The sequence below is a fragment of the Microcaecilia unicolor genome, chromosome 2 (genome assembly GCF_901765095.1).
Source record: "Microcaecilia unicolor chromosome 2, aMicUni1.1, whole genome shotgun sequence".
NCBI lineage: Eukaryota > Metazoa > Chordata > Amphibia > Gymnophiona > Siphonopidae > Microcaecilia > Microcaecilia unicolor.
The window spans coordinates 188,799,182-188,820,616 of record NC_044032.1 but is presented as its reverse complement, the minus strand read 5'-3'; the positions used below and the strand labels follow the sequence as shown (position 1 = coordinate 188,820,616).

The 21,435-nt window shown below is 42.5% G+C and overlaps 1 protein-coding gene across 3 annotated transcripts in view; it reads right to left on the bottom strand.

The window, feature by feature from the left end:
* The window catches only part of MEGF10 (multiple EGF like domains 10), a 252,707-nt gene that overhangs the window by 91,562 nt on the left and 139,710 nt on the right, over positions 1–21,435 (bottom strand). For all 3 annotated transcript variants that reach the window (XM_030193579.1, XM_030193577.1, XM_030193578.1), the window contains 3 exons: positions 9,576–9,750; positions 8,844–8,964; positions 5,844–6,007 (listed from right to left, as the gene is read on the bottom strand). In XM_030193579.1, coding sequence (XP_030049439.1) covers positions 5,844–6,007; positions 8,844–8,964; positions 9,576–9,750 — 460 coding nt within the window. The remainder of the gene's footprint in view (positions 1–5,843; positions 6,008–8,843; positions 8,965–9,575; positions 9,751–21,435) is intronic.

The window sequence follows — 21,435 nt, the reverse complement described above, 5'->3', positions numbered from 1 at the left end:
AGAGTGTCATCCCCCCACAGCTTCCATATATAAGTGTAAGTAGCCCAATTTTAGAAACCAAATGCCACAAATTAATTAGTGAAGCTCAAAGAGTGTTTTCTATTTTTAAATTTCAAGGTAAAAGTAAGAAACAGGAGATTAAAGAAAGTAGTCCCTTAATCCCTCATTTACAGCCCTGGCCAAAACAAGTACTTTTCAAAAACTACATGTGCCTCAGAACTGGTGCAAATTGTGTAAAATATGTATGTATACAAAGGGAAATGCACATATAAATTTTTAGTCTGTCCTAACTATGCCCAAAACACATCCTCTTGAAATTTCTGCCTCCCGGCAATATTCACATATAAACAGTGGCTTTCTGAAATCAACACTATGGGCCCTGTTTACTAAGCTGTGCTGTAGGCATGCTAACGTTTTTAGCATGTGCTAACACTAGAGACACCCATAGGAATATATGAGTATCTCTAGCATTAGCGCGCGCTAAAAATGCTAGCGCGTCTTATTAAACAAGGCCCATATAGGTAGCCTCTGTTTATATATGCATATGCTTTTAAAATTACCTCCCAAGTGTGATAATATATTGTTTATTAATTTCCTATACCACCTACCTCACAGGCAAATCGAGGCGGTTTACATATACAAAATTCCAGAAAATAGAAAAGGAACGCCATTACTAAAATAGGAAAGAACAGTCACACAGCGCATACACCCCCATACCACAGTGTTCTAACCCTTTCATACCACTCATAGAAAGCATACAATTAAAACATGCAAACTTAAAAACAATCTCTTACCATAGGAACAACCTATACTCAAGTCCCAAAAGAAAGTAAAAAAAAAATAAGTTTTCAATGCTTTACGAAAGGAAGGTTAAGAAGTGTCCAGCTGGAGACACTGTGAAAGAGTTTTCCACAATGAAGGTGCATGTCCTCATAGACTCCCACCGGGCCCTATTGGAACTACGAATAACCAATCACTTATCAGTAAGCGAACATAGAGTGTGTATGTGGGAGTACTGTATATGGTATTGTAAGAGATGACAGATAGACTGGAGCACTGGTATATAGCAGGGGCGTAGCCAGACCTTACAGTGGGAGGGGGCCAGATCCCGAGGTTGGGGGGCACATTTTGAGTGCCGCCCCGCTGCCCCCCCCCCCCCCCACCTCCTCGTACCCTCCTTCACCTTACAAACAAATACCTTTGCTGGCGGGGGTCCCCAACCCCTGCCAGCCAAAGCCTTCTTCAGCGCCGTTCTCCGGCGCAGCCGCGTTCCTGCCCTGCTCTTCTTTCTTCTTGCTCCTCCTCCTGTCCTGTGCATGCTGACAGTTTCACGTAAAGGAGAGTCACCGTGCACAAGACAGGAGGAGGAGCAAGAAGAAAGAAGAGCAGGGCAGGAACGTAGCTGCAGTGGAGATGGGCGCTGAAGAAGGCTTTGGCTGGCGGGGGTTGGGGACCCTGTCAACCAAACCAGGGGCCCGGATGAAATTTGCAGGGGCCCAGGCCCCCGTGGCCCCCTGTAGCTATGCCCCTGGTATATAGTACTTTATGTGTCATAATAAGAATCTTAAATATCTAACCATTAGATGTTACTGTCAACATATTTGAAAGAACACATTGTATATTTAAACCACAGGGTGCCACTGTACCAAGGCAGCAGGTATTGCAGCGCTTCTTCACCACTAAATGGCGGTACACATAGCAACCATTACCAGACTACATGGTTCAGTCACAAGGTGTCGCTGTACATGGCAACCATTAAGAAAGGGATAGGGTTAGGGTTTCATAGTAGAATTTACAACAGTGAAAATGAAATGTACATCAGAATTGCTAACAGCCAGAAGTGTGGCAGCAGGTGTGTAAAGCAAATGCCTGGAATAGACTTCCTGAGCCAGTACGTCAAGCTCCATCTCTGGCCATCTTCAAATCTAGGCTAAAAGCTCACCTTTTTGATGCTGCTTTTAACTCCTAATCCTTACTCACTTGTTCAGTATCCTTATATTATCATCTCCACCTTAGTAACTCCCTTATCTCTTATTTGTCTTGTTTGTCTGTCTTAATTAGATTGTAAGCTCTGTGAAGCAGGGACTGTCTCTTCATGTTCAAGTGTACAGTGCTGAATACATCTAGTAGCGCTATAGAAATGCTAAGTAGTAATAGTAAACATGCCTCGTGCAATAATTTCCAGCCTCTGTGTGGTTGTGTGTGTGTGTGGATTGGTGTTGGCTCTCTATGTATCTATGATTAGAAGAATAAAGAGGCATTTTGAAAATAACAATTCCCTAACTCAATGGCCTTCACTAAATTTTAAGTCAGGGCCACTTTGGATTCTAATGCGCTGAAGAAGAGCCGCCAAATATCATCCCATGTGGGGCTGCAACACTGCTGACTAGTGTGTGTCAATGACATCCATCCCTGCCAGCACACCTTAAAACTTTTCATTAGGGGGTATCTTCAAGGAGATGTGCATTTCCAAATATATTCCCTTTGTCTATTGAAAAATGCCTTGTCCTTCAAGCATGGCCTCGTTCCCCTATGTACCTCCCCCTTTCTGTCTTGAGCTTGGGTAGAGAGGCAGAGAATAGCAGAAAAAAAAAACAGGAAGACAATGGGGGGCCGCCCCAGAACTCTCCAGGGTCCGCCATTGGCACCTGAACCTTACATTGACAAACACTGTCCTAACTGCTATGTTTTAATGTTTCTGTGCTGGAGGTGTTGGTGTTTCCGGTCTCTGGATCTAAGCTGTGGAATTTGTTGCCATTATCAGTTCGTCAGGAGTCTAATTTGACATCTTTTAAGGATCAGCTGAAGAGTAAAGAAGAGAGGGTTCTAAGTACACCAAGAAAGCAAACCAAGTCAAAAAGCACAAACGAGCCTCCAGGAGCAGGACAGAGGTACACTTTTTTTTGTAAAGGCTCGACACAGGCTGTGTTTCAGTGTCCAAGTGCCTGCATCAGGGGTTGCAAAAAAAATCCTATGATGGTGATTTCTGCAGCAGCACCACTGTTGGTACTTCAAATTGTCTGCTAGATACTCCTCTAAACAATCACAGTCTAGTAAAATCCTGCCAAAAAGCAAGATTAAAAGCACTTCTTATTTCTAATGCACAGACCTCGGTCCTGTACTCCAAAAGCGATATCTGAAAAGTTTGGCAGTCTTTTCAGATATCACTATTTTTGCGACCCCTGATGCAGGCGCTTGGATGCTGAAACACAGCCTGTGTTGGGTCTTTACAAGAAAGTCTACCTCTGTCCTGTTACTGGAGGCCCGTTTGTACTTTTTCACTTGGTAAGGGTCAGCTGAAGCGTTTTTGTTTACTGCTGCCTTTTGACTGTGATGCTTGTTCTTTTGCGTTCGTGCTGCTTTCAGGGGTATCCTTGGTGGCCCCTGGATCTATTGCTTGGTGTGTTGTATGGTGAGTAGTGTGCAGTGTGTTTATAATTTTAAGATGCTATTCTTTACTCTTATTTCTTTCCTGTTGGAAATGGCGATCCTTTCTCGCTTTCTTTTAATTGATATCTTATTTTTGTAAACCTCCTAGTATTTTATTATGCGGTATATCAAATTTTAATAAACCTAAACCTATCTCCCTCTCCCATAGATATGAATTGGGCTATTTTGGAAAGAATTTTCTTTTCTGGAACCCCCAGACTGACCCAACCCATATTCAAAATCGATGGGTCTTTCCTCAGGTTCCGTTTCCCCCCCCTCCCCCTCTGTGGCCAAATGTGGTCCCATTCCATGAACGTTTTGGAGAGTTTTGCTGCCAGACAGATGAACAGGCATTTTTGATCTCTTATGAATAATTTCTTTCCAACATTGTTTTGTTGGAAAAAAATAAAAGTGAAAACAGGTTTATTAGTTTATTTGAGTAAAGTGGTATGTTAGTCCACTTTCAAAGGTAATAAATAGAAATAAAAAAAACAGAAAAGAAAATGATATCTTTTTTATTGGACTAACAATACATTTTTTGATTAGCTTCTGAAGGTAACCCTTCTTCAGATCAGAAATGAGCAAATGTTGACAAATATCAGAATATATATGATATTTCGATTAAAAGTGTGTTATTTATTTATTTATTTATTTCCCATTGCGGCACCTTGTGACTCTGGACAAGCCACTTAGAGTTGTTGTTTTTTTACATTGCCACGGCACAGCTACCATGGTGTTGGTGCACACCAATCCAGCACTACTGCCGGCCCACTGTGGGAACCAATGGCAGTGCCACCGCGCACCATTTCCGGCACAACTGGAAATATTTTTTATTTTTACTGCTGGGTTAGCGTCAGAGCCCTGGCCACATGGCAAGTTTGTATTTACTGCACAGTCATTTCCTTTTTAAGAAAAAAAAATCCAGCTGTGGTAAAAGGGGTCTAGGCGTGCAGCAAATTGATGCGCTGACGCCACTGCAGGGCCCCTCCATTGTACAGAGTCACAAGGAGCTGCAGTGTTGGGGGTGAGGGGAAACTATACTTTTAATTGTGTGATTAATCGTGATTACAAAGTTTAGTCAAAATGCAGCCCTAAAAAAATTAAAGAATAAAAAGTAATGAAAAGATAAGAAATAGAAATATAAAAATTACAAATTAAAAAATCTAAAACAGCAGGCAGAATAGCTATAAACAGCCTTACAATTTTCAGAATCTACTTTCTAGCTTTATAGTTCAGATTCATCACTTGAAAAATCTCCCTTTTTGCGATAGTCCACCCTTAACATCTCTGGTGAAAGTCATTGGGCTTGTGCAGTCTTTGACCTCTCTGCTGAATCTGCTTAACAATGGTGCCAAATTGTAATAGCGACTGGTTTCTTTGTATTCGTTTTTTTTTTTGGGGGGGGGGGGTGAGTGACGTGGGCATCTGTTACACGTATGCAAATGCAGTATTTTCTGCTTTACATATAGAAGAGGCTTTGTAAATTGTCTTCTAAATAAATCTAGCTGAAATGTCCTACTTATCATCAGCAGTCAGGCCAATTATATTTTGACTTGTCTGTTTAAAAGTAAAGCTGCACAGTTTGCTGTAGATGGGAAGGCGGTAGAACTAGAGGACATGAACTGAGATTGAAGGGGGGCAGACTCAAGAAAAATGTCAGGAAGTATTTTTTCACGGAGAGAGTGGTGGATAATTAGAATGCCCTCCCGCAGGAGGTGGTGGAGATGAAAACGGTAATGGAATTCAAAAATGCGTGGGATAAACATAAAGGAATCCTGTTCAGAAGGAATGGATCCTCAGAAGCTTAGCAGAGATTAAGTGGCAGAGCCGGTGGTGGGAGGCGGGGCTAGTGGTTGGGAGGCAGGGCTAGTGCTGGGCAGACTTCTACGGTCTGTGCCCTGAAAATGGCAGAAACAAATCAAGGTCAGGTATACACAAAAAGTAGCACATATGAGTTTATCTTGTTGGGCAGACTGGATGGACCGTGCAGGTCTTTTTCTGCCGTCATCTAATATATGTTTATCTCCAACTTGTTTCACATTGGACCTCCACACCCTATCAAACTAATGGCTTTCAAGCACTGCCAGCCTGACCTGGATTTGGAACTTTCTGTTCCAAGACAATTAGGGTTCCTCTCCTCACAGGTTTGGTGAAGGGGTAGAGATTAATTGTATGCACCACTCAAAAGCAAATCCATTATAAAGAGAAAATAACTTTTAAAGTAATAGCTCTTTTTTTTTTTCTCTCTGCTCACTTGCCACCTAAAATAAAGAAGAAATATCAAGTATACAATTGTAAAGGAGGGACAGAGACAGAAGAGGGAAAATGTCAGTGCTCCTGACAGTAGTAATCAATGAGCTTTCATATATATGATATAGGATCGCACAGTTCAGATTTTCTTTCAAAATACATACCTGACAGGTAAGCTCACATTTTTCCCCACGCCACCCTGGAGCACAAGTGCAGGTTCCTTGTAAAGCATCACAAGCCCCTCCATTCAAGCACTGGCAGGTTAGGTTGCACCCAAGGCCCCAGGTCCCTCTGTGGCAGTTGACTGAGCAGTCCACTCCATGCCAGCCTGATACAGGAAAATACAGAATCAGTGATAAGAAAATCAAAAGGTCAGGGCATTCCTTGTCTCTAGTCCCTCATAATTAAAAGCATTAGAGCAATTGCACTAAGACTTTTAGTCAGGGGCGGACTGAGAGTGGTCAGAGCCCCCAGGCAATGAAGACCATTGCCCCCCCCCCCCCCGGTCCTGCTGCCTCCTTCTCCCCCTGCCACTGACCTTTTCCTTTGGTCCTGCAGCTAAATCAGCCGTCTGCCGCTGACACTGGAACTTCCCTCTGCTGTGGCCCGTGGTTGTGGAAGAAGGGAGTGAAGAAGTCAGAAGAGGGTGGGCTGCAGTAGAGAAAAGTTCCAGCATCAGCAGCAGATGGCCGATTTAGCTACCAGTGCCCCCACCTGAGAAGACGGGGGGGGGGGGGGGGTCGTCAAGGATGGGAGTACAGGAGGGGGAGGAGACAGGGGTGTCCCAGTCCCAGTTCTGGAGGAGAGAGAAGGATGTTGCACATCGGGCATGTGGGAAGGAAGCACTGCCCCCCCCCCCCCCACCACCACCTCCAAGCCCTGGGCCCTCGAACACTGCTCGGTTGCCTGTATGGTCAGTCCACCCCTGCTTTTAATAGAAAGACACCTCAGTCTCACAAACTACTACTATATAAATAAACGTTCTACTGTAAGGATTAGAAAAAGAAGTGAGAAAATCAAAGGCTCCAACCAAAGACACTTCTTGTCGGCAGTCAGGACGTGTTAGGAGCAAAGTTCTCTGTTTTTAAATTTTATAAACCTTAGGTACCAGTTTATATGTATAAATGTGATTATGTATGTACAAAACAGTATATATGCATGTGTAGCAATTTTATAGAGGATGTAGTTACAGATCCATGGAACAGAGACATGTTTTGTGCAGTTCTTTCAAGTATACATCTATTCCATATTCTGTAATGGCAATATACAGTACGTATGGCTTGGTACATTAACATCTGTTTAAAATTATGTGTAATACGTCTCTAGTTTGTTTAGACTTGGAGCTTGAAGGAGTAGCTGACGATTTCAGCACCAACCCAAGAGTATCTGGTGCCCTAGGTGAAACTTCAGTCATGTGCCCTCGCCCTCCCCCTCCCCCATAGTCCAGCATCTTTCCTTTCCTATCCTTCCACCCATCTCCCACCCCATGTCCTGCATCCTTCCTTCACAACCCCTCTCCATAGCCTAGCATTTCCTCTTCCCTTCCCTAGCCCTCCAATAGTCCAGCATCAACAACTGGGGAACATTCCTTTCCGGCCACCCTGTACCACTAATGATTAGTTAATGTAGACCCTAGGAGACCTTTGTGGGATCTTTCTCAGGGGTGTCCAAAGGTGGTGGTGGGCTTACAGGGGTGGGAGTGAGACACTAATCACATGTTGTGTGTCCTCAAGGGGAGTTTTACCAAGTTGACCTCTTTGGGAAGTTCTCCAGGTGCATCAAGCCACAGATTAGCAACCTGATGTTCCTGGGCAGGAAAAATAACTCCAACTTCAACCAAAATTGCTAGCAATTTTATGAAGAGCATATCTTATGCATGTATGCTGCAAAATGCAGAGATTTGCATGTGTGGATAAAAAGCATGTTGCAGGCAGCCCCTCCAAGTATACATATATTCCATATTTTATAATAGTGATAGACTTATACCTCAGCACTTCTACCCACCGATGTATACCTGCTCAAAATCACGCAAAATCCTGACCTCTTCTTAGACCTGGTTCTTGGAGGAATGCTTACTGATGCAGATTTGCTCACTTTTCTGACTAGCAAGTCCACCTCCCATGTGACAAAGTTTGCTTTTTCAGAAAGGCTCCCTTCCTCCTTGCTGTTACGCATGTACTTGTATAAGATTCATTGCCCACATATGAAAACTCTATTACGTCTGTTTCCAGTCCAAAAGCACATATCATTTTGGTGGGCTTGTTCATAACATCACTGGTCCTTTTTTGTGCTCACCATATAAACATGCCTCTTCAGCCAGTGCAACACTGTGTCTAGTGTGTTAATCTTTGAGAGAAGCAGTCACTGGGAACTTAGCAGGAAGATCTGCACTACTGTAATTAAATAATGCATACTAAAGGTGCAGATAGCCCATACTATTGCTGTAATATGCATTAATGGCACTTTTAATGTGCTCTTGTGAACATCTAAGGTCAGATTAAGATATAGGCAAACTAGGCACATGCCTGGGGAACAAATGTTTAGGGGAGCCCTGTCAGATGTGCTAGGTATTCAGGAGGCTAGGGTTGCCAACTATATTACTTTTGTTTTTAAGGAATTTACAGATTTTTCTATTAATGTCTGGAAGCTGGAAGGACAATTAAAATGTATGAATACTTTTCAGAGTTTAGACTTCTATCTGCAGCTCTCCAGTTCTCTGCATCCTCCCCACCTAGCAGAGACTGTGGCTAGGATCCAGCCAATGGGAAGGCCCCGGGGTGGAGCATTGCAAGGAAGCTCTTCTCACAGGAAGGGAAGGGGAAGGTGAAGGTCCAGCCATTGGGCAAGTGGAGCATCTGCATGAGGTGGCAGGACTGAACTCTGCAAGGGGGACTGAGATGACCTGGGACAGAGGGAGGAATATGAGAAGGATGGGCCAGGTTTACCTAATAATGGGGCCAATATTATATGAATAGTTTCCTTTTGAAAATTTGGGCAGGAAGAGTTGCAGAACTCCAAGGGCATTATCAAACTTAGGTCTCACAGTTCTGTAGTACTAAGGAACAGAAAGTCATTCTTCTTCCATTCCAGAAGAAAAAGTCATTTTCCACCTGGACATACATCCTAAGGGGCCCCAGAGATGGGAAACCAATTTATGTTCTTACCTGCTTTGCAGATGCAAGAACCATCCACCGCAGAACACATTGCCTGATTCTTGCAACTGCACACAGAGGAACAGTTTACTCCATAGGTCCCCTGCAGGCAAGGAAATGAACAATCTGCTCCCTATAACCAGAAAAACACAACATTCCAATTGCTAAAATACCAAGAAAAAAACATACATTTTAAATGTTTAAGTTCAGGATTTGCACTTAAATTTCAAGATTAACCAAATATACTTCAGAAAAGACTTTGAATGAGTAGTTCTGAAAGGTTAATTATAACAACCCACAGCTGCAACAACTGGCTTCTGCTTATGAGGACCACTATACTATGCATCTGACTAATCCAGTGGCTATTTCTGTTGCAGTGCCTCATCCCCAAAGGTCTACTGTCACTCGTTGAAATGCAGAGCCAATGTCCCTGATACACTATTGATGCCATAGTCACTGTCACACAGTCTGCAAATCCAGGATTTCCACATCTGCAAATAAATAATACATTCATCCCAAGAAGGGTGTGAACTCTTATCTATTTGCTCAATTTGCATAGTACTGGCTGTTTATTCTTCCTGCTATAGAAGTTTGTATGTCTCACCATTGACCTCAACAGCAGATGGAACAAAGGGCCAGGATGACAGTCACACACACAAGCAAATAATATTTGATATTATTACTATCACTGATGAAGACATTTCACTTGGGAGAACAGAAAAGAGAAAGTCAAAACAGACTCACTGTAAAGCCAGGGGCACAGGTGCATTTTCCAATCACACTGTCACAGTCGGCACCGTTCTGGCAGCTGCAGATTTGCCGACAAGATTCACCGTAGAATCCTGGAGAACATGTTTCGTTGCAGTAGAGTCCAGCTCTGCCTGGCCTACAGGAGCATTCTCCAGACATGGGGTGACAGCTGGCAGAAGTGGGGTGACAGATAAATAATATTAAACTAAACATGACTGATAATCACTGAGAGTAATTAACAGGAGACCTAGTTTAACCTACATAAGTACTTAGGCAGTAAAATACTGGAACAGACCGAAGGTCCATCAAACCCAGTATCCTGTTTCCAACAGTGGCTGATCCAGGTCGCAAGCACCTGGCAAGATCTCAAAAGAGTAAAACAGATTTTATGCTGCTTATCCTAGAAATAAGCCAGCTTTTTTTCAACCAGTGTGCCATGGCACATTGTTGTGTCGCGGCTGGTCCGCAGGTGTGCCATGGGAGTTGAGGGTCATTTATTAGTAGGGCCAGCTTAATTTGTGCTGGAATGGAGTGTACCTTTTAAAAGTTTCCTTCTCTCTAGTGGTCAGTTCCAGTGATATAACTTTCTACTTCCACATAAGTAGGAGGTTACATCAGAGAGAAGGCTCCAGGGTTGGCACAAACAACCTGTATAAATCCCTGCTTGCTGCCACTGATGCTGGAGACAAGAAAACTTTTAAAAGGTGGGCGTGGAGGGGGGAGGTCAGAGACAAGGGAAGATGTCTGGTCGCTGGCTGGAGAGAAAACAGGAGGAAGAGAAACTGGACTATTTGTGAGGATGGAAGGGGGTGGAAGAGAAGGTAAATGCTGGACTATTTTATGGGTGGGGGAAGATAAAATGCTGGAGCATGTGTGGGATTGCGTGCGGGTGGGGGGGGGGGAGAAGGGAAAATGCTGGACCATGTAGGGATGGGGGAGAAGGGAAAATGCTGGAGATGTGCCTTGACAATTCTAGTGCCATGTAAGTGTGCCTTGAGACGAAAAAGGTTGAAAATCTCTGAAATAAGCAGTGGATTTTTATGGACAGGCACACCCTTCTGGTCCAGGGACACAGCATAAAGATGCGGAGCTGCCGTCTAAGCTACACTGCTGATGTTTCTGCTGGTTCTTCTCCTCAATATATGATGCTTAAAATTAGGTACTAATTTAGCACCCAACGTTCGGCATGGAAACGTGTTCTAACAGATGAAAGGGACCAAAACAGGGCTGAAATGGGAAGTTTTATTCAGTTTTTATTCAAATTTACTATCCTGCCCAACAGTACTTGCCAGGTGACTTACAGTCTAAAAAAAGGAGGAGACAAAGCATACAAGACTCAACAACAAATGATATGGAAAGAGGGTGGAACTACAATCTTTGATAGGACAGGAGGGGGGAAACCACAGAACGCAGCATTCGTGTATTCCAGAGCTTTGCAGCCAGCTCTGCTCTGTCACCATAGTGAAGTGAAAGAAGTGAAGTTTAAGAGTAAGCACTGAGTTATAGGATAGCATCTAAGTTATAGGGTAGTGTCTAAGCATATCCACACACAACTGCACAGGGGGCGTTCCCATGGGATGGGCATGGGAAGGGTCAGGGGCATTCCGGAAAATTGTGAACTATTATAGAATACCATGGATGCACGCAAGGACTTACACCTAGTTTCAGTTGGTGTAAGTCCTTGTGCCCAAAGTTGGGCATGTAATTCGGTGCCCAGTGCTATTGTATAAAGAGTACTTATCCCAGACTGCCTTTATAGGATTGCATTGGGTGCTGATTTTTTTTGGCACCAACATTTGGGTGCCATTTACTGAATCCATCCCAGAATGTCCATGTCAAAAGGGGTGGAACAGGCAGAGCAATTGGCAGCTTGACTAAACAGCAGTTCTGTGTCTTTATACTGGTTTGTTTGTTTTTTTTGCTTGGAGTAGCAGGGCTGGCAAGGAAGTAACCTGGGAAAGGGAACTGCTGGACCAAGGGAGGGGAGGGAAAGAAATATGCTGAGCCAGCATGCTGCAATTCCAAGGGTAGCCCATCCCAAATAGTGAAACTGAAGACCAATGAGTGAGGTTTTTCTCGTGGTGTATTTGGGACTAAGGCCTGCAAAAGGGCTATTAGCTACTCTTATTGACTTCACGTACAACTAAAAATGAATTTCTGTATCATGGGTGACACTTTACGTGTTTTAAACACAATTATTTCAAGCAGTTACCAACACTACTAAACCATGCACTTCTATAGAAACAATTCAACTGTATGTAAAGATCCTTCAAGATGCAATGTCTCATAATTTAAACATGACTAAACACAAAATTTGCTACAAAGACAACCACCTCAACACACAGACTACAAAATATGTTAAAATCCTGTCTGATGTTATGACAACATATTAAAATTTTGATGTCACTTCAGTAAGATCAACCTACAATCCCTCCATTACAAAATGCTATGCACAAACTTGTACAAAAATACACTCAGAACCTAGTTATACCATAACAGCACCAACTCCCAAGAATTAAAGAGCTAAAACCTCTCTCATGAAAAGGCAGCACTATAGATATTAAACCAGGCCAAAAAATGCCATCAATACACTGCCTAGTGAGCAAACAGAACAAATGGGGCTGCATAGTGATGTTTTGCAAATGTCTACACACACATCTAGTTTACAATCCAATTGAAGAGCACTTGAAATAAAAGTACATATATGGGCTCATTTTCAAAGCATTTAGACAAAGTGCTTTGAAAATAAGCCTCACAGTCACCCTCCCCCAATATTCAAAACTATTTAACCAGCCACGAATGGCTCCTGGTCAATTAAATAGCATTTAAACGCCTAACCGTGGAAATTCAGCGGGAGATAACTGGTTATCTCCCACTGAATATCCCAGTTAGTGGCTAGACACTAACCAGCTATATATCGCATGACATAGCCAGTTAGGTGCGGATATTCGGCGCCAAACTGGCTATGTTGAGCAGTCAAAATAGGTCACTTAATTAGCAGGCCTATCTTTGACTGTTAAAAAGTTAACCGGTTAGCGCTGAATATCAGCATAGCCGGTTAACTGTTTAGCGGCCAAAATAAACCCAGATATTCAATGCTGGTGGCCAGAAATACCCTGGCATTGAAATATCTGGTTTAATGCTGGTGCCGCTGACAGCAAATGTGCTGCCTTCTACCGGCCAAATATCGGGTCCTCTTTAGACACAATCTCTCAATATGGTTTGCATTTGAAGATTAAGTAAGTTTGTATGGGCTGCAAAGTGCATGTACTTTTTGATAGTTAGGCAGCTTTTCAATATTTACCCCTTTACGGGCAATCAACATCAAAGGTTTTTTTAAAAGTCTGTAAAACACAAGTGGTGCAGTGTTCTTTAATCCTCAGTGGGCTAACATGAAAATCATTCACCTTTAAGGGAGTAAAAGCATCCCTTACTCAGTCATATCAAAATCGATGAGTTCAGAGAGAAGGAGTGCGTTGTATCTCAGACATTCCCCAATGAGAGGTGTCTTTCAAAAGATCATCTTTCTATTAAACATGAGCACATTCTGGCTCATGTTCTTCTAGGATTGTGCTGAAGCTCAAAACATGAACTCTCAAATAGTCAGAAAAGAGAGTGTGATGGTGACGGCAAGGTTCAGGAGAACCTCAAAAGAAGATCTGAAGATTATGAGGACATTAGGTGGCAAGGGCTACAGACTCTTTGGGCCCGATATTCAGACCACGGGATGTAGCTAAGCTGCCTCTACCGCAGTGAGCGCTGAGCCCGGATATTCAATGCTGGGCTGTTTCCGGTGATCGGCATTGAATATCTAGGTGTTTTTTGGCCGGCCAGTTAAATTTAAACCGGCCAAAGATATACCTGCTATTGTGATGGTGATGCGTGAATTTTGGCAGATAGCCAGTTATATTGCTCAATATAACTAGCTGTCTGCTAAGCGCTAACTGGCAATATTCAGCAAGAGATAGCCACTGTCTCCAGCTGAATATTGCCAGAAAGCCGATTAAGTGCCGTTTAACCGGCCAGGAGCCGTTCCTGGCTGGTTAAACGGTTTTAAATATCGGACAGTTTGTTGTCATTGAAAAGTTACCTCACGTGTCTAAGAGCCAAAATGAGAAAAGAGGATTTCCAGATCTGTAAAGCTGCTACAGATCAAAGGAGCCTAACAAAAGTGGTTGTTGAAGAAAGCCAGTCACAGGTCCCAGTTTCTTGCAGCAGCTAAAGGGCAAACTCTGTGGCAAGAGTAGGAAAATTCTGTGGCAAAGTTTCTGAACTTCTGCCATAATTGCAGTAGATTAGAGTAAATCTGCATATGGCTGCATATTAAATTATGTAGAGTTTTATTTTAGTCATTTTCATAAATTTTGTCTTCAGTGGGATGATCCTCTCACATCTCTCCTCCCTATAACTTTCTTCTCACTTGCGCTCGCTTCAATCCCCTACTTTACACACCACATCTCTTTCGAACCCCTTCACTCACTCCTGTCCCCTCACTCATGCTCCCTTGCACCCCCTCTGGTACTTATTCCTCTGCTCCGACCCAATCCCCTCCCCCATGTTCTGATCCCTCTCACTCACTCTCTTGCCCCATCCCACTCAGCTTTTTCTACCATATCCCTCATTCGCTCTCCTTTCATGTGCTCTCCCTCATCCCCAAGATTCTCGTGTACTCTTCCTCTTACACCCATTTAATCTCCTCTCTTACTCTTTTGCTCCCTATCCTCTCATCCTAACCTATTTTCTATTCTGTGGATTGGTTGTAGAAGGAAGACAGTGGCAGCATGGTTGCCACGAGCTTGTATCACTGTCATGTTGAATGGATGAAAATGCGGCATTTAGGCTGAGAGCAGAGAGGGAAGAACGCAGCTAGAAAAATAATGCTGTTGCTGTCCTTTCAAAAAACCAGAATCAAACTAGGTGGGGACTGAAAGAGGATATACAGGGCCACTATCATTAGCTCCGACCCTTTCTCCCTTTTGGCAGGTCCACAGAAAATAGGGAATTACATGAGAAGAGCTGGATTTTGTTGCCCTATTTTGCAACCACAGAATCACAAGAGACTGGGGGCCCTGGTGTGGACAGATTTCCAGTAACTACTTTGTGGACTATATTAACTTTTGATTTTATCCTATACGGATTGTTTCAGATCTGAATATACCGTATGTGAAATAATTCATCTGGATCAAGTACCCTGGTAAATATTTTAATTTTGGAACAACCCCATCTAGAATGATTCTGTGGATTTTTAGCAGAAAGTGCCAAAAATGACTCTACGCATCTAAGAGCTTACCCCTCTTCTAGAAAAGGACCCAGGAGGTCCCTGATCTCCCCTAACAGCATTACAGGATATGCTATGAGCTACATCAGTGGTTGCGAAGCCTGTACTGGGGTCCACCAGCCAGTCAGATTTTCGGGGTATTCCTAATGAACATGCATTCCTTTATCACAGTAACTACAATTTAGATATACCACAATCCGTTTTTTATTTTAAAAAAAGATTGTGGTATACCTAAATTGTAGTTATAGGAATATATTGGTAGTAACTAGATTGAAAATTTGAGATCTCATAAGAGTAAGGGTAATGAACATGCATGAGAGAGATTTGCCTATAATTCAGATGAAAGGCATACAGATCTCTCTCATGCATAATCATTAAGGAGATCCCAAACATCTGACTGGCTGGTGGTCCCCTAGAACAGGTTTGAGAACCACTGAGCCATACGCTATACAACCACAGTACTGTATGTAAGCTTTCAACACCTGAAGATCCAAACTTTTCTCTGACAGTAATCCAGCAACAAAACTTGAGATATAGGTCAATTATCTACTGACACGTACCCTAACACAATGACCATACATTGTCACTACCGTATGCAGTGCACTATCCAAGATAATTCACATTATGGCAATGATTTTACCAGCTGTTAGAACACCAGGGAGTTCAGAACAGTGCTAAAGGTCACAATGGCAAGTACTGGATACAGCAAAGAAACGAGGGTGGCCAAGTGCATGTCTGCTAATGATATGGCACCCACTAGTTCAGCATAAGGTGAAGTGGGGACAACGTGTTCATGAAATGACATTTGTTAAAATGTGCAGAGTCCCATTTTGAGTACCTGGCATTTAAACCAGCTGTCTCCACCTGAAACAGCAGTGCCATTGAATGAGCAGCCTGACAGCTGTTACCTCCTAACAAATGGACACAGGCAGCTGTGCTCAGACATACAAGTCCCAAAAGTGGATACAATAATCCACTTGAGGCTCTCTGGCTCACAAAACCCCTTGCTCTTACTAAACAACCAAATCTAATGCACTACAATGGGAAGACTGTTTTAAGACCATCTTGGGCTACTGACAGAAGCAAGTCTTTGCACCCCACCCCCACCCTCTGTCCCCCTTCATGGAGTGCGTTTGGTATAAACATGTGCATGTGTACTGCTGCAGTTAACAGAGTAAATCTTTTCTATACCAGTAAATCTTACTTTTCTTTCTTTCTCTATACAGAGATTTGCCATATAAATGTTATTTGTTAGGCTTTATTAAATGATGGGTTCATTAAAATTTTTGAATTGTATTTTAATATGGTGGGAAGATTACTATTTCTCTTCGTAATCCACATCAAACTTTCTATGGAGAAGCAGAATATATATATATATATACATACCACTTCAAATTAAATTAAATGTATGTATTTATTTTAAAATTTATTGTATCCTGCCAAATCACCACTTTACAAGATGGAGGTACAATAAAAACATTAACAAACACAATAAACTTATAAGAATATAAAACTCAAAAATATATAAAGAAAGAGTTTATCTTATCAACTAAAAACTCTAGAAAACAAGTAGGTTTTTATTCTCTAGTGAAAAACATTTAAATCAGAAAGGAGCTCATATTTCATTCAATAATTGATTCCATGCCAGTGAAGCAAAAAATTCATGGATCCCATACTGTTTTCCAGATTAAAACTACCACCAAAATATGTAGTTCAGAGGAAACCTAGCCACCCTCAAGCCTCCAGGACTTAGAAAGTTGCTCTGATTAGAAGGAATCCTTCACTTTTCCTCTCTCATACCAGTAAAGAAGAGACCAGGCTAGGGATAGATTCCCTTCATAGCTCTGCATACTCTCCTTTCCTACAGAGTGGAAAGATTGAAGAGTTCCTCTGACAAATGTACAGACTTCTACTGGAAAGGGGTGATGGAGTTAAGAGTACTGTGCTGAGACTATAGACATTATTTCCCCTGATCACACATGCTTCCTTCACAGAGGAGGAGGAAAGTATGTGTTCACATGGGGAATCCCTCCTTTACAAGTGGCTAGAATAAAAAAGGGTTCTATACAGGTTGGCAGGCAAGAAATTATTACAGATCATAGGAAATGTGATTTGATCCATAAAAAATGACCTGCAGTTTCCACTCCATATAATCTGATTCTTTTAGCATGATCTTACAGATCTGAGTCATAATAACATATTAAAAAAGTAACATAATAAATGACAGCATATAAAGGGAAATGGGACTTGATATACTGCCTTTCTGAGGTTTTTTGCAACTACATTCAAAGCAGTTTACATATATTCAGGTACTTATTTTGTACCAGGGGCAATGGAGGGTTAAGTGACTTGCCCAGAGTCACAAGGAGCTGCAGTGGGAATCAAACTCAGTTCCCCAGGATCAAAGTCCACTGCACTAACCACTAGGCTACTACTCCGTCCTGCAGTCTCCCCAATAAGGCAGCCAGAGCAACATTATTATTATGGCTACGGTGGGGAGGGGTTGGGGGTCAGAGGGTAGGGAAGTCATGTGTACATTTATGTTATATAAAGATGGCCTGGAGTCATAAGAGCTCAGACAACGGGCCATAATTGCAGCCTTCTGAAAGGATATAAGACATGGGGATAGGTGGTAGCAGGATGTTCAAAAATTGGGACGATCAGTTTCTCTGTTTCTGCATTAGGGTGCTATGTTCATTCTTTTATCACTGTTTATTTGTTATCATGCACTTTAGCATAGATTTTGCATTGTACTATTGTTCATCAGTTTGCCGTCTTGTACTTTTAATCCTTAATAAAACCCATTAAAACTTAAATAATATGACTGGGTAGAAGAGTGGCCACAGTTGTCCATAGACAATACATTTTCCTTTGGCTCTTCCCTTTCCTCCTAACCTTTTTTCAACTCAACTTCTGAGTCCCCTACTTTATTACCTTTTTACTCCTTTTCCATTGGATGCATGGGCCAGATTAAAGATTTTGGCACCATAAGCAAGACCAGACAGCATATCCCAGAGAATGGAAAGTAAGAGGTGGAAGAGATATCAGAGATTCCAAGACTAGAATGCAGAGGAAGGCCACAGTGGCACAACGGCAACCCTTTAAACAGTGCATGCACATGGCCCTATGAAGAAAGGGTAAAGAGGCTAGGGCTCTACAGCTTTGAGATGAGACGGCTGAGGGGAGTATGAGAGGTCTATAAAATAGTGAGTGGAGTGGAACAGGTAGACATGAATCAGTTGTTTACTCTTTCCAAAATTACTAGGACTGGGGGGCATGCAATTAAGCTACTAAGAAGTAAATTTAAAACAAATCAGAGAAAACAATTCTTCACTTAACATATAATTACACTCTGGAATTCGTTGCCAGACAATGTGGTAAAAGCAGTTAGCTTAGCAGGGTTTTAGAAAGATTTGCAAATAATTTCCTAAAAGAAAAGTCCATAAGCCATTATTAAGATGGACTTGGGAAAAAAATCACTGCTTATTTCTAGGATAAACAGCATAAAATCTGTTTTACTCTTTTGGGATCTTGCCAGGTACTTGTGACCTGGATTGGCCACTGTTGGAAACAGGAAGCTGGACTTGATGGACCTTCGGCCTGTTCCAGTATGGCAACATTTATGTTCAGATATAGTCCCTCTTCACAAAAGTGGTGGTAGAGAAGTGGGAAACTACAGGATGGTAAGTATCACTTCAGTGGTTGGAAAAGTAATGGAGGTGCTGCAGAAGAAAAGGATAGTGAATTTCCTGGAGTGCAATGGGCTACATGATCTGAGGCAATATGGTTTTAGCAAAGGAAATTTTTACCAAATAAATAATTGCTTTCTTTGACTGGGTGACCACAGAATTGGATCAAGGACATGCACTAGATGTAGTCTACTTGGATTTCAGCACAGCCTTCGACGCAGTTCCTCACAGGAGGCTCTTGAATAAACTATACAGGCTAAAGTTAGGACCCAAGATGGAGAACTGGATTAGAAACTGGTTTACTGACAGACATCAGAGGGAGGTGGTTAATCGTACTCACTCACGAGAAAGAAAGGTGAGTAGTGGAATGCCTCAAGAACAGTACTGGGGCCGATTCTATTCAATATATTTCTAAGCAACATTGCTGAAAGGTTAGAAGGTAAAGTTTGCTTTTTTGCAAATAATACCAAGATTTGCAACAGAGTAGACACCACGGAGGGAGTGGACAATATGAAAAGTGATCAGCAAAAATCAGAAGACTGATTTGTTTGACAGCTAAAATTTAATGCAAAGAAGTACACAGTGATGCACTTGGGGAGTAAAAATCCAAGGGAGCTGTATGTGCTAGCAGGTGACAGGCTGATATGCACAGACAGGGAGAGGGATTATGGGATGAAAGTGTCTGAGGATCTCAAGGATCATGGATTTGATATATTGCCTTTCTAAGGGTACAACCAAAGCAGTTTACATGCAAGTACTTTGTCTGTCTCTCATGGGCTCACAATCTAAGTTTGTACCTAGGTCAATGGAGGGTTAGGTGTATTGCCCAGAGTCACAAGGAGCTACAGTGGGGATCAAACCCAGTTCACCGGGTTCTTAGCCCACTGCACTAACCATTATGCTACTCCCAAAACATTAGGAACAAAAGGCAGTGGCTGTAGCCAAAAGGATTTAGGCTGCACAGAGAAAGGCATAACCAGCAGAAAAAAAAGGAGCTATTGATGCCCCTGTACAAGTCATTGGTGAAGCTCCACTTGGAGTGTTGGGTTCAGCTTTGGAGGCCGTATCTTGCTAAGGATGTAAAAAGACTTGAAGCGGTTCAGAGGAAGGCTACAAAAATGGTATGAGGTTTGCACCAAAAGATGAACGAGAAGAGACTGGAAGATCTGAATATGTATACCCTAAAGGGATAGGAGAGACATGATACAGATGTTTATATACTTGAAAGGTATTAATATACAAACAAATCTTTTCCAGAAAAAGGGAAAGGTAAAACTAGGGAACATGAATTGAGGTTGCAGGGTGGTAGACTTAGGAGTAATGTCAGGAAATTCTTTTTCACAAAGAAGGTGTTAATCTGGGTGTGAGCCCTTCAGCCCAGGCCGAGGCCTAGTATAGGGTTTTGGCCGAGGCCTAGTATAAGGTTTTGGCCAAGGCCTAGGGTAGACCGAACAGGCCCTACGCTCCACCACAGCCACCAAGCCCCACACACACACAACAACCAAGTAGCACCACCAGAAAATGGGAGATAGAACATTCAGGCGGGCCTCACAGCCTATCAGGAACCCACTCACACAGAGTCCAAGCGTGCGGGCCTCACAGCTAAACAGGAATCGAATCATACACTGGGAAGGGGAGAAAGAACAACAAGTGGTCCCCAAAGGGAACAGGAGCACCAGCAACGCACACAGCGCTAGCTAAGAACACAAGGGAAAAGGGACTGACAAACGTTCCTATAGGAAACACAAGGCTGTGCCACCGGCAGAACAAGGATAAAGGAAACCTCACAAGAGAACACTCTAGCTGTACCATACAGCACACAAGGGAGAGGGAAAGTCACCTAAGAATACACAATGCTAAACTCACAACATACAGGGATAAAGGGAACTGCTATATCGGAATAAACAAGGCTGTGCCACACAGCACTCAAAGGTAAAGGGAATGGTAAGCAAACAGAGAGCGTTGCCTTAACACACACAGATCAGATAAGGAGAACGCTCACCAGAAATAGGAGACAGACACAGCAAAGAAGGAATAAAAGCAGACAAAAGGAAAAGACTGCTTCAAAACACAACCTGCCAGAAGCAGGGCTTACACAGTAGAGAAAGGGTTAACCCAGAGGAAAGGGAAATTTAAACAAACAAACAAATTGGAACAAGGGACAAGCTTACCACAAACAACACAACACCAGCCAAGCAGAGAATAGACCCAGGTGCAGTGTAGTGAGGCAATCAAGCACATGCTGGGAACACCCAGCACTCACACAGAAACTATGAGCTACGAGGAAAGAAAGCAAATCTCCACATAAACACAGTGCACAAGCACAAACAGAGAGAGAGAGTGTCAAGACTGATTAGGATAGGTTGGAGTGAATTTTGATGGCAACTCCAGTATTGGGAACATAAGGCCTGTACCAAGCAGACTTCTACGGTCTGTGTCCCAAAATGGCAAAGAAAGAGTCAGGATCAAGTATATGTATTTTATACCACATTCAGTGTTGCATTAATCATGTATTGATAATGAAGTGACTGTTGGGCAGACTGGATGGACCATTCAAGTCTTTATCTACCATCATCTATTATGTTACTATGAGCACCTTCCTCAAAAAGCAAAATGGGTATCAGAGGCTATAGTAAAACATATGACTTTCCCAAGGAATGTCAGTGGGAAAATTGAGATTTGAATGCTGGGTCTTTGGTACCTGGCCCACAACTCTAACCACTAGACCACTCTTCCACCACCTATGTGTGTCATGTCATAATAAAATCAGTTCATGGTGGTGTCATTTACTCTGTAAAGCATGTGGCAGTTATTTCCCCTTCTGTTTCCAAAAAGGCTGGTAGGAAACTTCTGTCTTTAGAAAACAATCCTAGACATAGTAAATTTC